Source organism: Tinamus guttatus, unplaced genomic scaffold, assembly GCF_059628265.1.
Source record: "Tinamus guttatus ecotype Peru unplaced genomic scaffold, ASM5962826v1 Tinamus_guttatus_pri_ptg000592l, whole genome shotgun sequence".
NCBI classification, from domain to species: domain Eukaryota; kingdom Metazoa; phylum Chordata; class Aves; order Tinamiformes; family Tinamidae; genus Tinamus; species Tinamus guttatus.
The window spans coordinates 1,122,535-1,140,599 of NW_028289126.1; the positions used below are offsets into that span (position 1 = coordinate 1,122,535).

At 39.5% G+C, this 18,065-nt stretch overlaps 1 protein-coding gene across 1 annotated transcript in view; it reads left to right on the forward strand.

Annotated features, from left to right (window-relative positions):
• The window catches only part of BOLL (boule RNA binding protein), a 28,193-nt gene extending 11,825 nt beyond the window's left edge, over positions 1 to 16,368 (forward strand). The window contains exons 5-11 of the mRNA XM_088534733.1: positions 229 to 304; positions 4,715 to 4,842; positions 6,755 to 6,826; positions 7,750 to 7,797; positions 9,238 to 9,366; positions 10,696 to 10,794; positions 16,028 to 16,368. Of these exons, the coding sequence (XP_088390859.1) occupies positions 229 to 304; positions 4,715 to 4,842; positions 6,755 to 6,826; positions 7,750 to 7,797; positions 9,238 to 9,366; positions 10,696 to 10,794; positions 16,028 to 16,051 (576 nt within the window). The 3' untranslated portion in view covers positions 16,052 to 16,368. The remainder of the gene's footprint in view (positions 1 to 228; positions 305 to 4,714; positions 4,843 to 6,754; positions 6,827 to 7,749; positions 7,798 to 9,237; positions 9,367 to 10,695; positions 10,795 to 16,027) is intronic.
• The last annotated feature ends 1,697 nt before the right edge of the window (positions 16,369 to 18,065 follow it).

The window sequence follows — 18,065 nt, forward strand, 5'->3', positions numbered from 1 at the left end:
GCTCTGTTTAGAGTCAATAATATTTGAAATTCCTAGTGATTGCTTTTGATAGAGTCAGGATAGAAAAGGGATGGTTCCAGTTCTTGTTTTTGTGGTACACTGCAAGTAAAAGGCAGGGGAGGGCTGAAACCTGTGAGGTGACTTATATACTTTTGATTTTCAATTCTTGGATGCCTAGATAAATGTAAAAAATACAAAAACTGAATGCTTTTTTTTTTTCCATTCTAGGCTGAAAAGCTTAATTATAAGGATAAGAAATTGAATATTGGTCCAGCAATAAGAAAACAACAAATAGGGATTCCTCGTATGTATTTTCACTTACATTTTTATGTTATGTATGTAAGTGTGATTATGAATATAGACTTTTAACCAAAATGTGCCCACCCTGCACTGCATTAGTGCTGTGCATGGCATATGCTTAGAATAGTCAGTAGGGGAAGTAAATACATAGCAGTGGAAATGTCTTAAGAAGCAGATAGATGGTATTTGGTTCTTTTGTCTCTTTAATGTTTTCTTTACATCATTTCTTTGAAAAAAAAATCACGTCTCTGGGAACCAGCTGAATGGCAATTTCTCTGGAATGATAGCATGCCGCTTCCGGGTGCCAGGCAGTTGTAATCTAAGCTGTTAGAAAGGCTGTCCTCACAGATACCCCAGGATTGAAAGTGTTTTGCTGCTTGGTTGTTTGTGTTGATACTGATTTTTCGAAGAGCAAAATCTGTAAGGATGGTTGCACCTTTGTTGCTATAGTAAAAGCTGGAAGGAATGGATGGTTGCAATCACTGCTCATTCCTTGGAATTCTTTGCTGTAAGATAATGGTGTGGCTTCCTTCTCTGGCAAAGAACTACACATGCTGAACACATAAAAGAGGAATATTGTTAAGTTTTCTTTGTCAGATGGCTGTTCTTTATTTTGGTAAGTATAGTGGTAAGATGATCTTCTGGGAAATACCTTTGTATTGTACAGATATACTTCCAGAGGAGATGCCCTCCCATCCTGCAACAGGCTGTTTTTTTTTTTCCTCTGTAATAATACACTGCTGAAAATTCAGAAAGTAGATAACCAGTTTTTAAGATCTGTTTAAGAGAGAGCTGTGCAAGCTGTTTTGTTATTCTTTGGTTTGAGCTATATAGCTGAAACTCAGTATTTGCTTTTGGTATAGTTTAAAAGAGTTGAAATGGACCTTTGCTCGTCTTCCAATTGAGGACTATGCTGAATAATTTTAGTTTAACTTAAAAGCTATCTTTACCTGCTGATACTGTCACTTCAGTGATGATAAAAAGTCCACAGATAGGTAGATAGCAGCAGTGTTGCTGTAGGCACATTTTTTCACTTGGGACAGAAATTATTTCCCACTCCTTCCTCCCCCTCCTATATCTGCGTAAGCCCCTTCTCCCTTGTAAACACACATGGAACATTCTGCAAAATGGAGCATAATTCCAAGTTTCTTTGCTTTAGAAGTTATTCAGCATGATTTCTGCCCTGTCATCAGCATGCGTCTTCTGCTGGGCTTTGTTTCCATGTCCATCTCTGACTCGGACTGTTTCATTGCGTGGCCACATTTTTAAGTCAAGCAGTTCTTGCTCCCTACGACTTTTGCACTGAAAGTATGCACTGATTGGAGGAGGAGTGTTTTAGGTCTGGGAGCCAAGGGAAGGAGGAGAAAACCTGCAGAAGTGGATTCTGAAGAGAGCTACTCTGTCATCTTGAAATCTCTCCTCTTGTAGGCAGAGGCCACCAGGTGGCCCTGTTCGACTCTACCACCTCTTGCTATAGGAACATAGTCTAGCAGGATGGTGTTAGGGGCTTACGGTTGGCCTCAATCTTAAAGGTCTTTTCCAACCATAATGATTCTATGGTTGTTCAAGTGTGGGATAGATCCATGGTACACAGTCTGATTGGCATCTAGAAACAAATCCCAGGATCTCATTTCGCTGTATTTGCTGTCACTAACCTAATTACTAGGATACTTTGTCTTGCTGCAGCTCCTTCGGAGGCTTGTGAAGGCAGAGAATCTAGACTCCTAAACACCACTAGGGCTGGGGCTCTGTTGTGTTTGGCACAGTTCAAGGATAGTCCCCATAGTCATCTCATTTATTGCTCTCTTCTCAAGCCCAACTGAAATCTAGCTCCTGTCTTCCTTTAGTATGAAGTTTTGCGATGTTCAGCTCTGTGTCATCACATTACATTTTGTGTTAAGATTTGAGCATGTTGGAAAGATCCTTATTTTCATGACAAACACCATGCAAGTCTAACTTGCATAGTGACTGAGATGAGGAAAAAGATCACTGTGTAGAACATACTTCTAAAATCAGGTCAGTCACTAGCAGTTACCTAGATCCATTGTGAGGAGCCCCTGTCTTCGTTTCCTCTGTAAGTTGGACCATGCAAGCATATGAGGTTTGCCTCTTTCCTCCAGGATGGTCACAAATTCACATTTAAGAATCAAGACAAGATTGTACATCCAGCTGCCCCTGTTGGCGCAGGCAGTGTTGCTGTTTTGCAGTCTCAGTGGGAACAAGCATGTGCCCTAAGGTTGTGATCAGGTTGATTCGTATTCCTCAGTTTAGAAGAGTAGGAGTAAAGAAAAGAAAACAGTCTTCAGACTTAGGTGTCTAGTACCCCTTATCTTTTCCAGAAGTAGGTAAAAAATCAGTGTTCAAATACTGCTCTTCCTCACAGGCTCACGGGCTGTTGAATAGTGCATTGCTGTTGGGTTCCTGCCTCCCTCCCTCCTTTCCCTCCCTCCCTTCCTCCCTTCCTCCCTCCCTTCCCTCCCTCCCTTCTTCCCTCCCTCCTTTTCCCCTGACAGTTCAACCTTGTTCAGTCCATGAATTTTAAAGGGTTCCAAGGCTGCTACCCAGCCATTCGGGAAATTTTCCAGATTACGGAAGAGAGGCTGTACATGTGTGGTGGTTGTGCTGTTTCATCTTGCTCAGGCAAGAAAAAAACAGCAACTTTCAGTTGTTGCAACCTCAAAAGAGATTTTATGCCTATAGAAGTGGGAACAAAAACAGTAAAAGTCTGCCTTGACTTAGAAAAATAAACTTTCATCCACAAGCTAAAGGTGAATCTTTTGACTCATTCCAAGGCTCTCAGAATTGAAGAGAAAACCATAAAAGCATCATCTTTTCCTTATCGTGGGCCAGGAGCAGCAGTAGGGCAGGGTTCCCCGCTTGCTTTTCTCCAGCACAGAGGCCTATGAAAATGAGCATTCTAGAAGCTGAGAAGTACAAATAAACCCTGAACAACTGGAAGAAGAAGAACTAATTATTATAAAATTGCTCTACCTCTCCCTGATTGTTTTGTTTTTCAGTCATGAATTAAATTTGATGGAGCACGTTGCCTTTCCATTTGCAAGGGAGATCTTCAATAGCAGCAAAACATTCTGTGCAGTGCTCTTGGTGTAACAGAAAGGATTTTTGGCCAGGGGATTGTGTTGGTTTCTCCTCACTTCAAATATCGGTAACTAGAGTCCTAGATTGCTTAATGGAGCTGCAGTATTTGGGTCTCTCAGGTCCCTTTTGAAGATAGCCTGGCATGGGCCCTCTTAGCCCATGACCTCCCAGTGTCTAGTGCTTCAGGTTACTGCATCCAGGGGGCCTCAGGCTTCTGCAGGAGTCAGTCAGACTCTTAAGGCATCCTTAAGGCCTTGGATCATAGTTGGGCCCTTCTTAGTCCTCCACTTAGTGTTCTCGTCATCTCTTTCCATACAGTTATGTCTATATGGAAAATGGCATTTCCTGGTGGTAGTTACTTTTGGAAGGAAGGTGAGAAAACTAAAGCCTGTTCAGTGATCTTTATTTTGAGTTCTTGCTGTTTTACCATGAGTTTTACCATGGTGTGTTGCTTTTAATTCCTGTATCCATTACAGAATATATTTTTATTTGTATTGTTGCTTTCCCCTACCGAAAGTCCGTCGTAATTGGAACTGAAACTTGTTTTCATGTTTGATATGAAGCTTTTAGAGAAACTTTTTTTTTTTAAATCCAGACAGAAATGGACTCTAGATGATCCCCACAGCAATAACTGAGAAAATTAAATAACCTATGCATAGAATTATGCATTAATTTGAACATTAATCGCTTAATCGCTTAATTTGAACATTATTACCTACAGGGCTATGGAGATGAAATTTTGCTTTGGGATGAGGCCGCTCTTGGTTAGAGCCCGTACAGCAGTGGCAACATTGCAGGAAGTGTCCCCCTTGCTCTTTATCTGCCTTTCATTTTTTACTTTTACCAGGCAATGTGCCATTGCAGAAATACACAAACATTGTGCATTGAGGAACCAGGCTGCATTTTTTTAATGAAATCCTTCTGTTGTTTCTAGTGCTTGGATCCTGTTTCAGCTAAATATTCATATATGGAGGTTACCAATGAAAATCTCCCACAATTTGAAGGTACCTGTGGACATTTGAAGATTAAAAATAATCATATATTTACTGGTAATTGGAGTTGTCTTTGTTTAGTAACTGACATGCATGTCATCTTCTGCACTCCTTTCCATCTACCTGTGTTACCCTGTGACCATCTGCTTTCAGGATTCTGTGTTTGAGAGGGACCTGAGGTAGCACTAGGCACACTCTACCCCATGCTCTTTCCTTTGAGTGTCAGTTTTGATTCTCTGAAGATTTTTTTTGATGTGATCTAGACATTTAAAGCAATAATATCTTATTGGTAAGTTAACTGTCATATAAAAATTTAATTTCAGGATCCAGTGTAATGCCAGCAGCTGGAACAATGTACCTAACTACTTCAACTGGATATCCTTATACTTTCCATAATGGAGTGGCTTATTTTCATACTCCTGAAGCTGCTTCTGTTCCACAAGCGTGGCCTGTAAGTAATTTATTTCCTGTATATTTACTTTTCTGTAATCTAGGATCAGTCCAAGACTTACATGTCCTTCCTGCTTCCCATTTTTCCAGCTATACCCTTTTGTCTGATGGTCATGGTTGATACTGGATAAAGATTCTGGATAAAGAGCACTTAATGGACAGTGGGGTCCCTACTGCAGGAGAAGGGTTTTTTCCTAACACGGAGAAGATGGTCCTTGTGGCCTTTGATTGGCTCCCTTATTATTCCTCCATGAATATGTGGCCTTTGGCTGCAGTAACTGTTATGCTGAGTTGGAAGAAGAATGAAATACTGGATCAACAAAGCAAGAGTGAAACTGAGACATCTTACAGTCTTACATACCCATTTTAAGAGTACACCTGCTTTAGGAGGAAGAGAATGTAGTAGATGAAATGTTTAAGTGTTACTGGGCTTGGGGAAATTTGATAGTGTTATTTGTCAGGTACAGGAGGGTTGTTGGTGACTTTAGTTAACGGGATGAAGGAGTAAAAGACCGATGGCATCTGCAGAGTACACAGCTCTGTTAATTGCTGTAAAAGCAGCATTTGCAGAGGCTGTGTATGTACTGTCTGTATGTATGAATGCAAAATCCCTTCATACACCAGGAAAAAAATCAGTGGAAGCTGTTACTGCCCTTGTTGATCTTATTGGAAAGGCTGTTGTTTCTTAATGATGAGTAATTATTCCAGCGTGGTGTTTATTTTGGCACTGTAGAATTAATTTCTCAGGATTTACTAACCTCTATTTTAATCACTTCTTTTGTAATCTTAAGCTGTTTGCTTTTCTCGTGGAGAATGACACTTGTGATCGGCAATCTCATAGTGCCTCTTGAGCTTTGGAGGAAAGGCATAAATACCTGTTTGTTTTAGAGAGCCTTTTTGTTGATGCTCACTGGTGTGAGAGAACTGCCTCAAATACTGCCTGTTGGAAAAGGCCATGAATATTTTTGCTGTGTTCCAGTACTGAGCTTGGGCACTGATGCCTTCACCCAGGTCCATTACCTTTTAAACATACACTGCTTGATGCTGGGAATTCCAAATGCTACTGCCTATTTTAGTCTCACTTATTTACATATTCTTCACTTTCATTGTTAGGAAAGTATATCAAGAATTAAAAACATAGCAGTACTGCAAATTTAGGAAAAGTTAGCTCTACTGAAGATATTAGTACTTTGTGTGTGTGTGTGTATGTGTGGATAACTTTCTAAAGCCCAAAATGGGGGGGGAGTTTCTGTTGTTGCATCTTGTGTTTTTATAGAGCAGAATGAATTAGAGTATTGTTGGGGTTGTTTTATGCAGGAATGAGGGAATTTCATGATGTAGGAATTGTACAAAGTATCTTATCTTTAGCAGATCAAAACAAAAGGTGCATGCTCTTGCACCTCTATCTCTGTCCATTTGTACCCCCTTCTTTCAGGGGTGTTCCTCTGACTCTAAACCGGGCTCCCAAAACCAGGTAAGTTTTAGCTGGTTTACCTCCCCAAACTGCTCTGCTGCCAGATCAGGCAAATGCTGAGGCTGGTGAGAAGGGAATGGAAAGGGAACGCAGGGCTGGGGGCTATGGAGGCGGTGAGAACGCATCAATGACAGTTTAAATTGCCTTTATAAAGACATACCTATGGTGAGGACATGTGAACAGCTTTAGGGAAAGGTCCTTTTTGGAAAGGAGGAAGTACACATCCTAAAGGTGTTTGCCTCGTCAGTAATGAACTTACGGAAGCAGTGGTGGTCTTGAAGAATCAAAGTGTAAGTTAAAATTTAATAAATCTGTTTTCAAAAGGGAGTGACTACTTGATATGTAGTACTTCAGATCTGTTAGTAGGATTGAAAGTTTATGAAATAGCTGCATTAAGGCTTGAAACTTACTGGGTTTTGTTTTGTTTTTTGTTTTTAAGTCACGCTCTGTTTCCAGTTCGCCAGTCATGGTAGCTCAACCGGTTTATCAGCCTCCTACATATCATTATCAGGTATCTGTTTGAAATGGATTTCAGAGTGTCAGGATTCCTTCCAAGCTTGCAGTTTTATTTGCACTACTATCTCAGTGCTTTATTCTTAACAAATAGAAAGACTGTCAAAAATAGTCACATAAAATACTGCAGTTTCATTGAAAATTTTCTTTCCACTAGAACTGAATTTCTTCGTGTGTACCCAACTACTTGGAAATGGAACATATTTTCTTTTGCTTTGCTAGGCAACTGGCTTAATTTTTAGCATCTAGTCCAGCCTTCTGCTCATGACAAAGTGTGTTAGATCAGTTAGATCTGCTTGCTAAGGAACTTGTCCCATAGAATCTTAAATTTCTCCAGCGATGGAGGTTCTACCAACTTTATGGACAGCCTCTTGCATTATTTGTACATTGTGATAATGTACAAAAAAAAAAATCCGTAACTAGTTGGAATTTCCCATGTTCCACTGTTTGCCCATTGACTCCTGTAGTCCTTTGAGCATCTTTGAGAAGGGTCTGGTTCAGTTTTCTTTGTGCCCTCCGCTGGAAGGTTATAGGCGCCAATAACCACGCTGTCCTCGGGGCTGACCCGGGCCAGCCTCCTCTGCTGTCTGTTGATGTCTTCCTTGTGCAAAGCTCATCACATTCGGTGTCTTCCCATTTCCTAAATGCTTCGTTACTGCAGTAGCTAAAAAATGCCCTGGTTGGAGGCTTGAGTGGAAGTGAAGGAGCTGAACATTCCTAAGTTACTGGGAGGGGATTATGAAGACTAATTTTTGTTCTTTTTAATATTTGAATAAAGATTAGGGGAGGGTGATTGCAGTGTATTGTGAATATGTGTATATACATGCAGTATATTGGAAATGTAGTATCTACATACAGTGTATTAGGAAGGCATATGTAAATTACAAAATTATGTAAGTATCTTTTATTGTTCCAATGTAGGCACCAACACAGTGTCTTCCAAGTCAGTGGCAGTGGAATGTTCCTCAGGTAAATACAGCTCTTAGCTGCTCTATTTTACATTAGTTAGCATTAATTTAAAACTTCTCTGCGTTCTTCCAGCTTTTGGAATAGTTTGTCTTCAAATCAAATGATACAAATAAATTTCCTACTAGTTAAAACACTATTGAGATTGTCGTTAGTTGGTATATTTTAACAATGCGCTTGTAACATTTACTGATATAGTAGGAAGCATAAAGTAGAACTTATTGACACATCAAATTTGAATTCTTTATTAAAAACCACCTCTTTCCATATCCCCACCAAAATATCTGCATAGAGAAGAGCAGAAGGTTTCTACTGAAAGAGCAAATGCTTGCTCTCAGAAGCCTGGATCAACTGCCACATTTCACCTGACAGGAGAAATGGATGTTAACTAGTTTGCTAATTGATACAGCTGTGATATTTTCAGAATATTAGCAGAAATACCCAGACACACAAGTATGGTGAAATTAGGCTCAGACCTTGTTTAGAATAACAGGAGGAGACCATGAAATTGCTAACTTTTTATGGATTTTATCAGTTTTGTGATCTTTACAGCAGAGAATCATAGCGTGGAAATCTTGCCATTGGAGGGATTTGAAGAGCTTGAAGTTAAAAGCAGCATTAAGGTCGTCAAACTTGAAGCATTATGATACATGCTCATTGCTTTAGTAACAGATACCTGGTCCAGTTTGGGTCAGTTCCCCTCTGTTAATCAGTCTACTGCTTTGAAAACTGGGGGCTGAATTGTTAGGTTTGTTGGGCATGAATAATAATAATCTTCTAATCTTTGAATGCGTTGTTCAGCGCTCCAGCTGCAGGATGCTGTTCCTCAGCAGTGGGACCTTGCACTTAGACTTCCCTCTTGCTATTCAAGTGAAAAAATAAAAGACCAGTTTTTATTCCAGGGAGCTCTTGCCTCTGAATATAAGGAGAAAAAATATGAGATCTGTTTAGGTAGCTAGCTGACTAAACCAAAAATGCCTTGAGAAGTATGTCTATACGTTAATGCTTTTAATACATGGATAAGTAAAGCTGTATGGGTTCTTTTTTAAAAGGACTTCTTTTAAAACAAAATTATTTTAATGTAACTTTTTGCAAGAGAAAAAATACTGGGTTTTGCAATTTTAAGAGTAAATCCCAGTTTTAAATTTTTTATCATATCATTTATCATATAATTTCTCTCACAATGTTCTTTAAAGAAATTATAAATACTTAAAGGACTAAAAGTCAAAGGACTTTCTTTTTTTTTACATTTTTGTCCTGCCATCTAATTTTTTGCCCACTTCCCCCTCAGTTAAGTTTCTTACAGGTTATCAGAATTGACTTTGATGCTTTCTTTAAGGACCTATCTTCATTTATATGTAGGAAGAAGAGTTATGAAATAAGTTCTGCTGATCTATAGTGTGGAAGTCATACAGTTTGTCAAAGTGATGTGTTTTATTTCAGTCTCCTGCCTCTTCTTCTTCATTCTTTTATCTGCACCCGTCTGAAGTCATTTATCAGCCAATAGAGATTACCCAGGAAGGTGGATGTATCCCTGCTCCTCTCTCTCTGGTGGAAGCTGCGGTTCCTGAGGTATTTTTATGAAAAAATGTAATAGAAATGTTTATCTGCAACTGAAAAACGTTCAAGTAGAGGTAATTCAGAGCACTTAAATTGTCTTCAAGTTAGAGCATCTTTTCCACAGCGTCCTAGGAGGATGCTTTGGTTCTGATATGCTTCCAAGTTTCTAGTAATGACAGAGAGCAGCATGAAGATAAGTCAGTTTTATTTATAAATAAAAACTTTAAACAAAATGCAGCTTCAGAGTACTGAATTAATCTAGCCATATTATTTCAGCTTCTTGAACAACTTCTTTTTCTTTGTGGGTAGAAGCTAGTTTGTAAATATTCTGAAGGTCAAAATGAAGAAATAGTAGCTGAATGACTCCATCAGGTCTGCTCTTCTTTGCTTATCGGTTTCTTTGATTAATGTGCAGTAAGGCTGCTTGCAAATTTGAAAATATATTATGATTATGATTTTTTAATTCATTCTCTGATAACAGAAATGTCTGAATAAACTGTAAAATGGCAAAAAATGAAGTATTTTTACAGAAGTATTTTATTGCCACAAGAATAAAGTTCCCAAATTGGTTTTCCAAACATCATTGATGAAAAATGTTGGCACACCTAGACAATTTAGTTGTTGTCATCACTTCAGAAAAAAAAGATTTTGATAGGATTGTCTTATTTTTGAAAATGCATAAACATCAGTTTTTATTGTACAGTCATAAATCCTGCCCATCCTTTTTATCATTTTACCTCTTGTATTTCATAAATCAAATATTTATCAGCTTGTATATAGACGTTTGAAATGTGTGAACAATAAGAAAACCCATGAAATTAGTTAAGGAAAATGTTTGGATGTGTCATGCTCTCAGTCCACAGGTACATATTTTGCTTATGTTAAAGGAAGCTGTATGTGGAAAATCAGAAGCCTATGTAAATTGCAAAAAAGAAGTACTTTTTATTTCTATATAAATGTCTTTCAAGTGTGACAGTGCTGGGTATTGTTTTTCAGTATGCTAATTTACACATTTAAACACGGTCTTATTGTAGCTGAGTGAAATGTATTTGCAGCAGGAAGGGTGCTGCTGCTGTCAAGGATTAAATGCTGTCTGGCACTAACTTACATAAATTGTATATAGCAAAGCTCTGGAACGGTTGGGGGAAGCACTTCAATTCTGAAATCTCAGTGTTTAAAGTCAGTGATTGACCAACCAGTAATCAAGATTAATTTAGCCCACAATTGGAAACCCTCAAGAATCTAAATCCATTTGGAAAGCTTGCCAAATCATGAAATTGTGAAACAAGCTTTTCTGCTCTCTCTGTAAATAACTGCATTTCTCATTTGTTTTTGTACCAGCCATATTCTGATCATGGAGTTCAAGCAACTTATCACCAGCTTTACGCCCAGAGCGCCATAGCCATGCCAGCACCTGTGATTCAAACTGAGCCCGTTAAAGTAAGCACTGTGGTCTTACTGTCATCTTTTTGGAAGGGGGACAGGAAAAGAAGAGGGGCAAGAATGAAAAAGGCTTTCATTATGAATTAGTAAGTAAGGAAAACAACTGTTACAAAGAAACTATTTTTTTTCTTTGCTCTTTACTTGAGTCTGTATTACAGAGGGCATAGAGGTTACTTGTTCTGGAACCATTCTACTTAGAGAAATTAAAAAAAATAGTTTTAAAACTTGAGATGCAAGGAAAACTGCAAATGAAACGTGTTTTGAGAGAAAGCAGAGAGCCTTGTTCAGTTCTTTGAAATGATAATTATAAATTCTTATCCTTACATCTCCCTGGATCCTGAGCAGTTGAATTAATTGCTTGCAGTCTTAGACAAGTACTTCCTGCTGTGGCGAGGTGGAGCGTGAAAAATTGTCCCTTTCGGTCACCTAAGATATTTTTCTTGCAGTTTTGATTTTGAATGGCCATTTTAAAATGTCTGACTCTTTTACACAAGGCAAGTTTTTAAAGTCCTGTTGCCTAAACTACTATAACATTGTTTTAACATGATGTGCAAACATCCTAAGTTAAATTTAGCTTCTGATGCCTGTTACTGCATGCTAACAAAGGGCTGAAGGTATCAGTTGTTTTAACTTTGCAGTGCTTGTTCTTCTGTGAAGAGAAGATGCTTACTCAGCTACAAATGACAGAATAAATATGAATTAATCAAAGATATGTTATAGGCTGTGTCTGTCTTTTATACCTTTTTAAATTTTATTTTTTGTAAGTTTTTCTTATTTTTTATCTGACTGAGTGCCGAGTTAATGATATCTACTAAATATTTCCAGTAGAGGGTGCTGGCGGATAAGTGTTGCCTTGGATTAAACTGAAAGTAGTCCAATAAAAAGAAGAAAATAGAAGAACGTGAACTTGAGAAGAATGCTAATTCCGAGTGATTCATACATTCACAGAACCACAGAAAGGTTGAGGTTGGAAGGGGCTCTAGAGACCATCTAGTCCAGCCCCTGCTCCAGCAGGGACACCCAGAGCACAGGGCACAGGGTGGCAGCCAGGAGGGTTTGAAGATCTCCAGAGAAGGAGCCTCCACAGCCTCTCTGGGCAGCCTGTGCCAGGGCTTTGGCACCCTCACAGCAAAGAAGTTCTTCCTCACATGGAGATGGAACTGCCTGGGGTTCAAAGATATATATTAAAAGGCAGTTGGTGGAGCACAGTGATCATACTCAGTTTATATTCCAGTTTCAATGGTGTGTGAACACACTAAAAACATTGGCAATGGTAGTCTCAGAATCAAAAATATCTGCATGCTTATTTAAAGAAACATATTTTTTTTCCTCATACTTATTAAAGAAAGTTCTATAAACTTCCAAACAAACTTTATCTGTTTTAAATTCTCAGTAAGAGATGTTAAACATTCAGACACATCAATGAAGAGACAGACCAGTGTGGTCAGATGTCATTTTTCCCCCTCTGCGGGTGGTGAAGCGCTTTGGTGTGTGGCAGAGGCAGGCCTTTTGCGGAAGGCAAATTTGGGTACCTTGAAACTTGACTTTTATTGGCTTTCTAGGAGAAGGCTTTATGAACAAGATAGTGTCAAGTCACAAGATGGGTGGGAGATAATACAAGAGTGTATTAGCTCTTCGTCTTCTACAATAATTACCACAGCACCATGCTTTTCTCCTAAGGAAGGTAGTTTACTCTGTGATAAGTGATACAAGCTCGAATAAAAACACTCGTGTTCAGGCCGTATTTGAATGGTTCCTGAGGCACAGGAAATATTCATACTCTTACTTATCTCGTTCTAAGATGCCCTGTATGTTTACTAGCATTGGAAGTAGTTTCGCACGCGGCTGAAGTTGACGTAAACCAGCAATTCTTTCCAGTTTCCACGGTACCCCTTTCCAGTTTTAATTTGGGTTTGTATGCAGCTCTGTCGCAAGGCCGGGAGCTGGTGTGAGTTCAGATGAAGCCCTGCTTCCACCTGCGCCCCCAAAGAGCTACCTCAAGCTTGCATCAGTCCCAGAACAGTTTGTGAAGCGAGGGACGCAGTCTTGGCCTTGAGCAGGTCTGGAATAGGCCCTCGGAACGGACGACTTGCGCTCACAGTGCAGCTCTAGGGCTGGTTAAACTAAGCACGGAGCTGCTGAGCCCACTAGCACCTTCCTTGTGCTCGTTGCTCATTCCTGCCTCTCTTCCCACAAGTCCTTCCTTAGCATCCATAAGGCTCACTTGAAAGCCATGAAAGCTCTGATCAGTTTTCCAGTAGAGTCTCAAATATAGTTAAATCCTGGGAAAGACTTGGAGAATTCTGGTAGCTTTATTTATTACAAGCTAATGATGCACACAAGTTTTGATGAATTTTTTTTTTGAGCAGTTTAGTAGGAGCTAGTTCTGGAGTACAGTTCTCCATTTATCTTACCTTTTCACACAATCCTAAAGGCTTTGGATATATTCCAGGCATAATGAATTGAATGAGCTTATGATGAGTTTGTGGCAGGGTATTCAGCAAGGTTTGGGAGAGGGAAAAATACAGGGAACAAGCAGACTGGTGGCATTAAGTGAGAGGTCACACTGTTACCACCTGTTCCCAGCTGCCTAAAGATGCTGCCTGCTGGCTGCAGTTCTACAATAACCCAGCAAATGTATCTTTGCTGACTGCAGAAATGCCAAATAGTGGCCCTGTAAGAGAGAACACAGTCTCAAATTACGACCTTACCTTTGAAGTACTTTTGTTGTTTCCTGTACAGATTTGCATTAGGAATTAACTTTATAGATACTTTATAGAAAAACACTTGATAGTAGGATCTGTGGTCGTATGGCAAGAAGAGCATAGACATAACCAGAATCCAGGTATTTTTAGTGTTTGTAGACTTCCATAACTTTCAGTGTAGCTCAAAAGAGTGTGGGTTGCAGTATACTGAGATGAAGTCACAAAGGTGAACAAAAAAAAACGACAAAATGATCATCAAAGAAGAAACTCAGAAATTTCTGAGCCAGCATCTCTGTTGCTGGTGTGGATAAGTGAAGGTCATTACTTGTGCAAAATTCAGCAGATAAAGGAAGCTTCAGTTCTGGCATTTCTAAATGATTTTTCATTTTCTCTATTTTGCCACTTAGAGTTTTGTGTTGACCGTCTTCAAGAAACAAATTAGAAGAAAACCTTCCATGATGGCTCTCTAATTCATTTCTAGATCTATATTTGGTGTCTAAAAGTAAGGCTCGAGTCCAAAATGCTAAATCCCCTTAAATCACCTGTAAGTACTTTGTGCTTACGTGTAAGGCAGAGGTGTTTTCCTTGGGGATTATAGCATGTCGTGTTCATGAGTGTGTGGAAGTGGTTCTGTCTCAAGCACGGTTGTACAAACTGTCAACATGTATTCAGCTGCCATTCATTCTCAAAGACTTGTTGGATGGCATTTTATTTATTTATTTATTTATTTTTGGAAACATGAGCTGATACCCATCTCAACTGGATCTTGCACAGTGTTTCAGATTTAAAATTGCCCTCTTATGCCGGGCTTGATGTTTGGAGTGCTCCTAGGGGAGGGGTGTGAGATTGTGTTTGGTAGTAAGATCTGTGTCATCCACGGTAAAAAACAGCCACTTGAGGGGAGATTGAAACTCATGTTGTCTGCCTCCAGACCTAGGAGAAATGCCTTTGATGTAAATTTTATTTTAGTGGATTGTTATCTTGGATTCTGAAGCGTTGGCTTGCTAAGTGATTGCTAGATATCACGTGTTTGAGAGGAATTTGTGAGGCCAGGAGAGCTGAGTACTGCAGTTGCGGTTTACAAAAACTGAGCAAAGGTGTAACAAGCTCCGGCCCGTGGGGGTGGTTATCTGGGTGCTTTGGATTTGTTTGTTTTCCTTGTTTTCCAGTATTTGTTTTCCCCTCTTGGTCATGTTTTCCATCTGTGGCTGCTTCTTGGAGGTGACACGATCTCAGCCTGGAAAAGCTTTTGCTGTTTCTGCAACCTGTATCCGACTGAGTTATGTGGACGGTGTTAACAGCATGGGATCGTGGTATCGTTGCCTGCTGGAGGCTTTTCAGGTCCGCGGTGGGCATATCTTCTTTTCATGTGACCCTTTAGCTTTAGGGAAAAAAAAAAAAAAAAAACTTTGTGTGAATTTTGTCCTCACAACAAAGTCGTGTCAGTTGACAACATCTGGCAATTTTCCCTAATCCAGCTGTTGAACCTGAGCTCCGAGCACTGCATTCTGAACAGGGTTTGGAGGGATAGTTCTGCACTTTGCCTTTGCTTCCAAAGATGCTCGGGGAAGGCACGGTGCGAGCGCAGTGCGCAATCCTGTGCTCTCCCTGAAAGCCTCCTTGACTAACTTCCACAGGAGCCTACCAGCGATGGAAATGGAGCTTCTTTTTCAGACTTCTTCAAATTTTCAGTAGCTTTAGGATCGATTTTTCTACTTTCTTGGATATGCCTGTGTCAAAATAGAACTTAGAGGGCTTCATTAGTAATATCGGTGTGCATGTGCATTTTGATAGTACTGATGCCCAAGGCGAACCCCTTGGGGTTTTGGTAGCGAATGTTCTTTAAGTCTGACCGAATTCAGAGCTTTGCACCCTTCTCTGCAGTTAGGACTGACAAGGTGAGGTCTGTGCTCCGTGTGTGCGTGTGTACGTAATGTAAATACATGCGTGTGCGTGTGTATATAATGTATGTACATGCGTGTGCGTGTATGTGTGCACAGGTTTGGCTGCGTACACCATTTTCAGGGATATTTTAAAGGGAGGTCTTGCCATATTCATTTTTGAAAAGCATCGTAATTTTATACTAGTACCATATTATTTGGTGACATTCCATTTGGAACAAAAAACTAAAATTCACCACTTTTATATAGGTAAGTATGTTTTTTCATTTGTATGGGGAATTAAATTAAGATGCAGAGAATGCATATTTGCTTAAAGTTACCTAAGTCTCAGCAAATGAACTAGTTGTCCTTAAATACAGTTACTAAGAGGCCTGTCATGCTCAGTAATGTGAATTAGTGCCTGTAAAAGGGATGTTTTCAGCTTCGCTAAACACATATTCATTGACTTTATTTTAATATAGGAATGTGCCGTTTCTCACATTGCTTCCTTCTGTGTTCTCTTTACCCACCCCCTTTTTTTTTCTATTCTAGCAGTTTGTTCTCATTGCAGTTTAGTCTTTTTTTGGTGGTTTGTTTTTCCCTTGGCCTCCTCTGATCTGTATGTTCTCTCTCTTTACTTGACAGACGTTGTGGAGCGTTCACTATTAAGCCATTTGGGCAGCTCTAGCCTACCCGTACTGATTTTCTTGTCCAGTCCTTCCCCTGTGGCCGAGATCCATCATCAACACACCAGTTAGCAGCTGCCTGTTGTGAAACTTAGGGTCAGTTGTTTCATTGCAATGCTTGCTATTTACAGATATGATAAAACATGCTAAAATAAAATTCAGCAGAGTCTGCAGTATTATTTAGTTGCTTGCTGCATGTTTGTAAATTTCCTGATATTCTTTTATGTAAAACAACTTTTGTAATTCATATCATTCATTCCTGTGGGAGTCATGTATGTATTCATTCCATCATTATTTCCTTTATAGTTCAAAGTCCCCAATTTTGTGCACGTTTGATTTATTTTTCTCTCGGTGGTAAGGGAAAATTTCAGCACTTTAATGTATTGTTTTTCCTGAAACTGTTTTTGCTTCCTTTATTGACAACTCCCTTTTTCCCTTTTTCTGTCTATTCTGTGTTTTACAATGATTTGTGTTGATGGAACATGTGTTCGTGTTGTATGGTGCTGCTTTTAGTTTCTTATTTTCTTTTAAAATCTTGGTATTTTAATAAGATGAAAATAGGGAAGAATACATGTTTTGCACGTGATAAAATATATGTCCCTTTCGTATTTGAAAGCCTTCTAACAACCCTGTGGTTTGTAGCAATGACTTGTTGTTTGATCAGGGTGAGAACTTTGTGTCATTTATTTCCAGATTTGTCTTTCAAAAAAAAATTAAAAACTTCCCTGGTTTCCCTTAGAGCCATTGGTGAGTTTTTTGAAGATCCCATTGGCACTTCCCTCTTTGGGTTTATTGCAGGTGTTTCCATGTCTGCATTCTGGGAATTAAGCTCAGTATAGTTTTTGACCCTCCTGGTGGGACTAGGCACTGGAGAGGAAAAAACGTGTGGGTTTGTAAGGGTCAAAACTAAAGAAAAGACAAGAGAAACAGAAAGTCCTGTAATTCTGATAACTGGTAACTTAAGCGGACAGGGAAACTGGCACTAGGTGGCTGTGGAAATTGAGAGTTGAGGAAGGAGCTGCACCGCTTTTGCAGCTAGGAGGTGATGAGGCTAAAATCTTGAACTAAGGTGAGTTAAAAATCCTGATAGGGCTGTAGGAACTACAGCTAGTAATACAAGGAAGCTGGCAGAGCTCAAAGGGGAAAAGATGTATTGATTAAGTTTTTGAAAATAAAAATACAGGAGGACTAGAAATGCCTGGGTAAGAATATAGCATTAGGGAACAGAGATGTTATTTTGAGGCTGCCATGTGCCGTATCAAGAGCTAGAAAGGGATGAAGGAACTCACGTTGGTTAAGTAAGCAGAATAAAACAGGTGGGATGTAGAGCAGCCGAGGTCCAAGTGGAACCGTGAGAGAAAGGGCAAGGACCTTGATCATAGAAAGAATAAACAGAATAATTTACAATTTCCAGAGATGGTTCTTGACAACCTGAACACCTAAAAAGTTACTGGTGTTTTCTGGACCTTGCCATCGTCTGTTGGCAGCAGCTGCTGACACCCCCCGACAAGCTGCCCGGTCCCAGCGCGCCGCTTGTTCGCTGCTTGCAGACGGGGCAGCTCCGGGTTCAGCTGCTGAACGAGGACGGGGGCATCCGTATAAATTCACACAGAAATCTGCCAACAACGTTCACTTTGTTCTGAAAAAAGTACTAAAAACTGTATATAAGTTAAAGAAATTTAAGGCAGCAAAATCATAGTTGAAGTTAGAATTAAAGTTGTTTGTACAGCATGGAGATACATTGAGTCTTAGTTCCAGCTAAGTGGTACTGCTTGGAGAGCAACGATAGGCTTGAGTTGAACTAAATAAACTAAACAGTTCTTGAAAATGTTTGATGCTAAGCTGAGCTTGAGGTTTATTTAACATACTGCTCTAATCAGTATCCTAGGTAATGTAACAATAGGAAAAGAAAAGGTTAGGTTAAATAATTTTGCACCATAATATGTATATTAAAAAAAAAAGGTCCCCTGCTCGTTTTGACAAAAGGTGACAGTTCC